This window comes from Brienomyrus brachyistius, unplaced genomic scaffold (assembly GCF_023856365.1).
Source record: "Brienomyrus brachyistius isolate T26 unplaced genomic scaffold, BBRACH_0.4 scaffold103, whole genome shotgun sequence".
Taxonomy (NCBI): Eukaryota; Metazoa; Chordata; class Actinopteri; order Osteoglossiformes; family Mormyridae; genus Brienomyrus; species Brienomyrus brachyistius.
The window spans coordinates 51,146-59,791 of record NW_026042378.1 but is presented as its reverse complement, the minus strand read 5'-3'; the positions used below and the strand labels follow the sequence as shown (position 1 = coordinate 59,791).

Here is an 8,646-nt window from a genome sequence, read left to right as displayed (position 1 = left end):
CAATAACAATGCTGACAGCAGAGCTTTCCTGCCCCAAGGGCAGCAGCATTACTGCGTTACTAATCCTAACCACTAGCAATAATAATGCTGACAGCACAGCTTTCCTGCCCCAAGGGCAGCAGCATTACCTTACATTACTAATACTAAATATTGCTTGCAACACAGTCTTCCTTCCCTTGAACCTTCAGAACCCTACACCACTAACAAGAAATCGTATTAATGTAGAAAAATGGCCAGTTAAAATACCAAACCTGACCTCAAGTCATGGCTGCTGGCAAAATGGAAAAAAAATCTCCTTTTAGACAGTTAATATAATATAATATAGTTTTATAAGTGGTTATAAAATACGCAAATATAAGTAATCCATCACATGCAATCATCATTTTATCAGCATTTACATCGTTAACTTTGTAAGCTAATGCAAACCAGCTCTTAGCAAAAGAATAACAACATGCTCATTGCCTCAAACTAGTTTATCAAAATAAATTCTGTTAACCAAATAAATGTTAAACAATCTTACCTTTGGAATAAGTGCAGCGAAAAATCTTCCGAAAGTTTTTTTTTTGCGCCGGATCGCTTCACCGATAATGCTGCCGACACATTTTTTTCAAACTCCCACCTAACGTTCAGTTTCTTGGTCCCGCCTCCTCCGTTTCTTTAGACCCGCCTCCTCTATGATTTGATTGGTTATTTCTCTGAACCAATCATCTTTCGTTCTGCCCTCAGAACGTTTTTGAGTAAGTAAAACTCCCACGAGCGCGGCCAGTCGGGCAGCCGCAGGCTCAGGACTGCCCCCTGGAGCCACTCCAGGTGCTCAGCCGAGTTCCAGAGCAGATGTGGTAGGCAGTCACCACCCCCTGGCACCGAGAACTCTGCCACGGGCCAGGAGAGGCCAGCCAGACTCGGGGACGACACAAGGCCAGCCAAGAAAGCCAGGACAGTGTTGTAGAGGCCGATGACGGGTGCAGGGCCCTGGGAGGGCAGTCCCGCCATGTCACGGTCCCTCCGATCACGGTGAAGCCTACCAGCAAACTCGCGGCAGAGCCCGGCCTCCACAACCTGCACCAACGTCTGCGAGACGAGCCGGGCTGGTGCCGTGGAGCGGGCAGCGAGCCACCTGACGGCATGGCGGATCTGCGGGGAGACGGGGGTGATGGTCAATGGGATGGTTCAATCTTACCGAGGCCAGCGACAACATGCACACTCACCTGCTCGGATCCTTGGGGTTCGTTCGTGGTCTCGGGGATATGGACGAACATGTACTCTGAAATCAAACCTTCCTCAATGAGTGTCTGAAGCATCAGGTCTTACAGGGAAAGGAAACCGATGGTCAGACAGGAGGAACAAACCAACTGTATTAGCTCTGCATACGTAAACATAGCCTCAAGAGAAATGCTATAAGTAAAGTAAGCGAATCCCACGCGACACCTGTTGTCATAGACACGGTTAGTGTCACACCTTCCTCTAGCCGTTCATCGCTGGCCCTGTGCCCAGCCTGCCCTGGGACCACCACCACCAGAGGAAGGGCCTGTGGCCAGGCATTAGCCTGCTGGATCTGCCGGAGCTGCAGCAGGGCGGATAACAGGAAGATGTCCCCGTCTTCCTCATCAGCCCCGGGACTGACTGCCGAGGGCAGCAGCATCAGCAGGGCGCCCATGCCCATCAGCCCCTTCCGCTTCTCCAATGCCAACTGGCCTTCCTCGCTGAGGGGCCCGCGGGCCACCTGACCCACAGTGAGAAACATGGCCTCACTTCCTGCACTTGCACCCTTCGCAAACATCTGTGTTACCACAGGACCTGCTAATATCACATAGTGCCAGACTATGCTAGGCTATGTTAAGCTATGCTAGACTAACATTAATGACAGAACATGCAACACAGGGGCATGAAGCCTGTCGATATTCATCGGCAAGTTCCCCCCTATCTGCCACACCTTCACACACACGTGCACTGTGTGCATGCGCTCCCCCACGCTCCGCAGGCCGCTGCTGATGCTCAAGGTTTGCATGTGTCCGTTGGGGACCATCTCCCTGTGTTCTTGCTTCTCCGAGTTACCGAATTTGGACTCCAGCCATTCTGTCAAAATCCTGCATCAGAGATGGGAGGGGGGCACAAATGTAAGCTCCAGGACCTCTAAACCCAACTAACACCCAATCCCTCCCCGAACGACACCCAGTTCCCCCACTTACTGGTTAGCAACACTGGCATCTCTTTCATGATCACTTGGCAACAAGAGGGCTGCCTTCCAGAAGATTGTGTCAGATGGGTTCGAGACGCTTGCTGCCACCAGACTGAGCAGGTCCAGTGGCCCCCACACAGATTCGCTGAAGTGGATGGAGATGTAGATGAGCACATGGAGAGTGATGGATGGCTAACAGCTACTCTACAGTAGCACCATACCTCAGGAGCTGCTGGTAGAACAAGTGGACCTTCATCTGATGCTCGGTTTCCCTTTGCTGCCTTCTGCAGGTTGGCGAAGATGCGGAGTGTCAGCATCGGTACACTTAACACTACAGCAAATCAATGGCCAGCAAAATAAACGGACAGGACAGAAGTCATTTTGGGAAGTACTGTCTAATTCAGCAGAGGTGCCCCGATCCAATATTCAAGATACCTAATCAGACGGATCGGACATCGGCCACATGTGACCGATCCATGTTCAATAATTATTTAGTTATTGCCAGTCTATTTCTTCTTATACTGAGTGGTACAATCAAATCGCACAACAGCTTTCCCCCCTTTTTTATTTTTTGTGGCATTCAAGCTGAACGTTAACGCTTCCTCGGTTTTTTGACACTCAGTGTGTGTGAGTGCAGTGACTTCCCCTGCTATGACGTCATGTGCATGTCCTTTGTAGTGGAAGGATCAGGTGATGGTAGCAAATGCAACTTGCATGCTTGCGAAGCAAACTAACATGTCTAAAACCTGGAAGAATTTTATGCTTGAAACAACCAGTAGCACAGCGATTTGCGATCTTTGTAAAAACAAAGTAACATTCAGTGGAAAATCCCACTAATAGTGCACTCAATTAAGGCAATGCAAGTAATATGAAAAAAAGCGATGGTTTGGAAGCCAGCTTGGGCTGTTTTGCGCACTCGCTATAGCTTGATACACGAGGTGCTGCTATCACAGTGAAAAGTGACGCATGCCACTTGGGTGTACTTGTGAAGATATTCAAACAACTGCAAAATGTCTCAAAAATGCTCAATACAAGATGCACAAAAGAGGTGGAACAGTATCTTATGTATGTTTCTTGTGGGCTAATTAAAACTTCTTTTCCATTTGTATTTACTAGCTTGGAAAAAAAAAAGAGCTTTGGTCCTGGATCATACTCATAATCAGCCAATACCTTATGTTCAGGTATCAAGATTATATTGGCACTGAAAAAGTGGGATCGGTGCACCTCTATTATGAATATTAGGTCAGCATTATTATGCTGTGAGAGAGATGTACCTGGTGCAGGAAACAGAGAGGTCCCCAGCGTGCCCCAGGTTGACCACGCCCCGGGCCAGCCTGTCCAGGCAGGGTGAGGGGGGGGCACTGGGGGCCAAGGCCTGCAGCCTGAAGCGGGGGTCCACACAGCCAGGGGCAGCAGGAAAATCACGCATCTGTCGCTTCAGCTGCCTGCGCACGGCCACCACATCACGCCACCTGCAACACATGCACAGGGTGAAGCCCGGTTGTCGGCGAGCATGTGGGCAAAATATCTGGTCCCCTTACCACTGCCCCTTACCTTTTGATGAACCTGCGTATACTCAGAAGCTCTGCTTCCAGGACGTCTTGGGCCAGCAGGGTGAGCTCACCACACAGCGTCTCCTCCAGCAGTACCTCACACACGTCTTGTGAGCTGCGAGCCACACATTCTGCCTGCTCTTCTTGGGCACGCCTGGCACGAAGGGGCATGCGTTCAGCCTATATACAGTTATCTGAACACTCTCTATGACCTCTGATCCCCCTTGGCTCACCAGTACCTGATCTCTGTTGAGGCAGTCTCCACGATGCAGTCGCGCAGCACCTCCTGTGTGATCTCGGCACACAGTGTCTTGCTGAGCCGGGCCAGGAGCTCCTCGTGTTCCTGCTTTCTCCTGACAGAGACAGGCCCATCAGATGGCACATCCCCTCAAAATGCACCCACCCCTCCTCCCCAGCCCAGACAGGTGAGGCCTACCTGGCTTCCTCCATCCTGCGCTTCTCCTCAGCGATATGCTCCCTCTCTGCCTGGATCTCGGCAGCAGAAACCTCCCGCAGCATCTGCTCCACCACCTCACTCAGCACTGCCTCCACCTGGCCGTTGCACATGCTGCAACAACCCATCCACATCACCAAACTGGTGTTGGTTGAGTGTGACAACCCTCTAGAGGCCACTGCTCCCTATCTGGCTCACGCTCCTACCTGAGTGCAGCAGAGATGTACTCGGCTTCGGTGGCAGCCACGTCAGCCACCTCGGCCTGCACTACCTCCTCCAGCATGGCCTCTACCTCCGTGGCGATGTCCTGCAAGGGGGGGGGGGGTTATTTGTCATTACTATGGCAATACCAACACACTGCTACTGGGTTGACACGCAGCAATGAGCAATCTATCACCTGCTCTGTGTAAACGGGCTCCGGTGGGGGAGGCGTAGGTGGGGCGACTGGTGGTGCCTCCGACGGAGATGCCCCAAGTGCTCCACTCTCCTCTCTACCAGGGAGGCCAGCTGACTCCGCTGGGTCGCTCGGCATCTTGGATCGGTGCTGGAGGGCCCGCGCATCCAGCTCAATGGGGGGCCTCTGAGGGGAGGCTGCTACAGCGTGGGCAGGAAAAATGACAAAATTACAATCAGAGGCCAGAAGGTGGACGAAGCGTAACAGTTAGCGGAAGGTGGAGTGCAGACGCACCAGCCCTGGGCACACTGCCTGCCTCCGCTGGCTGCCCATCCCCACGGTACTTGTTGCGGCTGTCAAAGCTGTTGACGGGTGTGTGTTGGGGTGGGTTGGGCAGTGGCGCGCCGTTGACCACTTGGCCCACCAGCACCTCCCGCTTCCTTGCGATGGCCACAGAGCGCTTTGGACGTGGCTGGATCTCAGGCTCCTGGTACGCTGTCCGGCTTAGCTCCACCATGCTAGGGGGAGGGCAGAGCTTCAATAAAATATACCACCCATCATAGATTAGCACCCCCATCAGAGATAAGCCACCCTGCCCCCAACACAAAAGGGACAACGAAGCACAGCCCAGCCTTACCCTGCATCGACCGCGAGCCCATACTGCAGCGCGAGGTCCGAAGCCTCGCCGGCATTCTGGAACATGAGCATCCGGACCAGGTCTTCGACCGGGAATGTGGTGGAACCACGGGAGCTGTAGGCCACATTCAGGGCCCGCAGAGCCTCACGGCGCACCTGTAGGGGGCACCAGAGCGGTCCAGGTAAGTGAGGTATTGGGGCTGATGAGGATGTAGGGAGCGGAGCAACGGCTCCCCCACCTGGTCGAAGTAGCGGTGCAAGATGCAACCAGCCAGATATGAGGCCACCTTGACCAGCTTGAAGAACCTCACGAAGTTGTTGCTGTTGACAGCGGCAAAGGCCTGGACGGCAAACTTCACCTCCAGAGAGTTTCGGAGCTCCGCCCGGAATTGCTGCACCTCCCTGCAGGTAGGGAGGGAATGAAATGTCAGCTGGAGAGGTGCCATGGTGACACGGGACACCGACTGCCGGCCAGCCACCCACCGGAGGATGTCTCCATCATTGAGCTTCAGGAGCACGCTGTACTGCCGAAACTCTGCCTCATGAGGGCAGTAGATGTTCTTGCTGGCCAGGTCCTGGTACATCTCCTTGAGGCTCTGCAGGCATTTGGTCAGGTTTTCATTGTTGATCTTAGCATCAAAGGACATCATGGGCTCCTGGCACAGGTGGTGTGCGCAGTGGATGTGGAAGCGGGCGCACTTTTCAATAAGGGACACCGTAAGCGGGTCGCACAGGTGCTGCTGAGTGATATCCTGCAGATGGCCCAGAAAAAGGATCAGGGCGAGGCCCGCAGGGCACAGGAATAATGAGACACGGACTAATGTTGCTCACCTTCCGGATACCTCGTGTGCGGTTCCACACAAAGTCATACCAGTCACGGTAGTTGTCCTCACCCTGGTCCATGACCTGGGTAACCAGGTAGTTCATGGTCATGTTCAGCACAGTAAGGGGCCGCAGTTCATGGGGGAGGGGCTCCTCCTGGTCAGCAGAGGACCTGCTGTACTCCTTAATGGCAGCAGTGTGGTCCACCTGCGTGGGGTGCAGAGGGTGATTTGCAGCCTGTGGTCTGTCAATTCATGGCGGGGAGGGGGAAGCATTAGGAAAGAGGGGCAGGGGTGGTGATACCTTCTCCGTGTTGGGGATGACCTCAAAAGAGCTCAGTTGGTTCCGGGTCTCCCTCATGTAACGCTCCTTCTCCGGACACATGTCAGGACACGTACCCACAAACACCTTGGACAGATCCAGGTCGGTCCTCTTGGGCCGAGCTGTGCCAGAGGAGACCGTGTCAGCTGGCGATTCACTTTGGGGTGGGAGGGGGGGGTGGCTCAGCAACGTGACCCTAGGGGGACCTACCCTGTCGCAGGATCTTGTCCCGCTGCTCTAGCAGACGATACTTCTCCTCTGCGGTTTCAGCTACCTGGCCAATCAGGTGGAAGAGGGGAGAGGGGAGGCTGCTGGCTAGATGTTCGGATTCGAGGCCGTCTGGGCTGGGCTCCATCTGCGGCTCACTCTCAAACTGCAGGGCCTTTGTCGCCAGGGGTTTCTTGGCTGGTGACCTGAGAGGGACAGACCAAAGGCTGAAGAGCTTCTAAAAGCTGGCAAAACCTGGGCTCCTTTGAACACCTGGCCAGTAGGGGGCATAGCAGCCAAAGAACTCAGTTTGACTTTAATGTCACGAATCCGAGCCTGAGGTAAAGAGTTTCATTACCAGATGACCTAACATAACTCAAGCTGCTTGGAAAAAAAACTAACAAAATGTATACATAATAAAAAACCAGAGTGATCCAGATTTTTATTTTTTTTTAAAGAACTTGCATTGGGTTTCAAAAAGGTGATTTTCTTCCCTAACTTAATTTAATAAAGACCCGGCCATCTTATTGTAAAATTGAGTTATTTACTCTTACGGTAAGAGAATGATTTAAAGACAAGATTACCCTCTGGATAGGGATGAGCTGGAGGACCAGCCGGAGGTGGATTTGGAGAGGGCTTTGCAGACAGGGGCTGACTCAAAGCCTCCTGCCTGGCTCTGAGGATCAGGGTCATCTGGAGGCCTTTGGCCCTTCTCTCCTGGACCTAAGAGACACACAGAACCAGTTCATCGAAACAGCTGACATGGGAATGAAAGGCTGCAACGAGTCACAAAGACCCCGCCCTGGCCTTGGCTCGATGCACAGATAGAGAGCACCGTAATAGTCACTCACTCTGCTTCTTCCTCTGCCAGAAGATGGTGAGCTCATGCCTGCGCAGCAGTTTGCCCTTCTTCTTGGCTTTGGCAGCAGAAGCCTGAAAGATACCAAAAGTCAGTGAGGAAAGCCCGGGAGATCATGGACGAGAGCACAGCCTAATGAGTACAGCGACCAAGCCCCCCCCCCCCAAAGGTGTGCAAAGCCATTGCTCACATGGTCGTGGAAGTGCACTATGGCCAGGTTCTTCTGGGGCCTGCAGAAGATCCGCTGCACACGTCCGAACTGGCGGAAATGTTCCCCCAGGATGTCCTTGCTGTTAAGACTGGCTGGAATGTTCTTGCATTGGAGCACCATGGCTTCGGAGGGTGACATCCCCCCCAGGCTGTCTGTGCTGTCCAGGCGGCGGGCACGTCTCACTGTTGATGCTGCCTCAGTTTCGGGATCTGTGGCAAGTGTCACAGAGTTCAGTTTTTCAGACTATACTTGGCTTCGAACCCAATGTGCTTCTTCCTGGGAGTACTCACCCAACTCCTCCGCCCTCTCAAGGACCTCCCGGGTTGGGGCCTGTGACCTTGGCGGCGTTGAGGGTGAGTGGCTGGTGGTCGGTGCCATCGAACCCTGGTGCTCCGCCTCCCCCCAGTCTGGCTGTGGCTCCTCACTCCTCTTCGGCTCTCGCCGGGTCTGTAGGGCCGGTGTCTTCAGGATGCTGGTCAAGGCACTGCGAAAGATGCTGCTGACAGGCCCCCGGCCCCGGACCAGGGGCCTCTTGGGAGGGTGCCTGGGGGCGGAGTCAGCACCAACTTGGGGCTCCTCTGATAAATGCTCCACCATCTCCTCCTTCCGCTTGGTACCCTTAGCCGCTGCCTCCCCTGCATTCTCCCCCTCACCGCCCCCCCCCACGGACCTCACCAGACACAACCCCAGCGTCGGTCTTGGGTTTTAGCGGACCAAAGCTGACAGCACCAAACAGTGGCCGGGGCTCATGGAGGCTAGAGGCAGAGTACCTGGAGACAGAGGCGGCCTGGGAGGTCCCCCCACCCAGGCCACTGCCAGCACCAACGGAGGGTGCTGCTGGTTTCGAGAAGCTGAACTCCTGGGTGGTGCTGGGATGTGCATCTTTGGTGGGGAGGATGCTGCTGGACACTGCGATGGGCTGTGAGAAGCTAAAACCTAATGCTCCAGAAAGGAACTCAGAGGCAGCAGGAGCAGGCCCACTGCTGTCCATACTGGTAGCGGTGGTGCTG

The 8,646-nt window shown here is 54.0% G+C and overlaps 1 protein-coding gene across 1 annotated transcript; it reads right to left on the bottom strand.

Annotated features, from left to right (window-relative positions):
• Window positions 1-768: 768 nt before the first annotated feature.
• LOC125727579 (germinal-center associated nuclear protein-like) lies at window positions 769-7,855 on the bottom strand (the record flags this gene model as incomplete). The annotated part of the gene is made up of 22 exons (XM_049004403.1): window positions 769-1,134; window positions 1,209-1,306; window positions 1,459-1,723; window positions 1,934-2,087; window positions 2,190-2,324; window positions 2,401-2,463; window positions 3,454-3,651; window positions 3,734-3,886; window positions 3,972-4,085; window positions 4,169-4,300; window positions 4,393-4,493; window positions 4,584-4,780; window positions 4,875-5,098; window positions 5,218-5,372; window positions 5,456-5,618; window positions 5,700-5,968; window positions 6,048-6,245; window positions 6,342-6,481; window positions 6,570-6,772; window positions 7,151-7,289; window positions 7,418-7,499; window positions 7,616-7,855. Coding segments are annotated over 22 exons (3,789 nt in total), but the record flags the coding sequence as incomplete, so codon positions are not given.
• Between the last annotated feature and the right edge of the window lie 791 nt (window positions 7,856-8,646).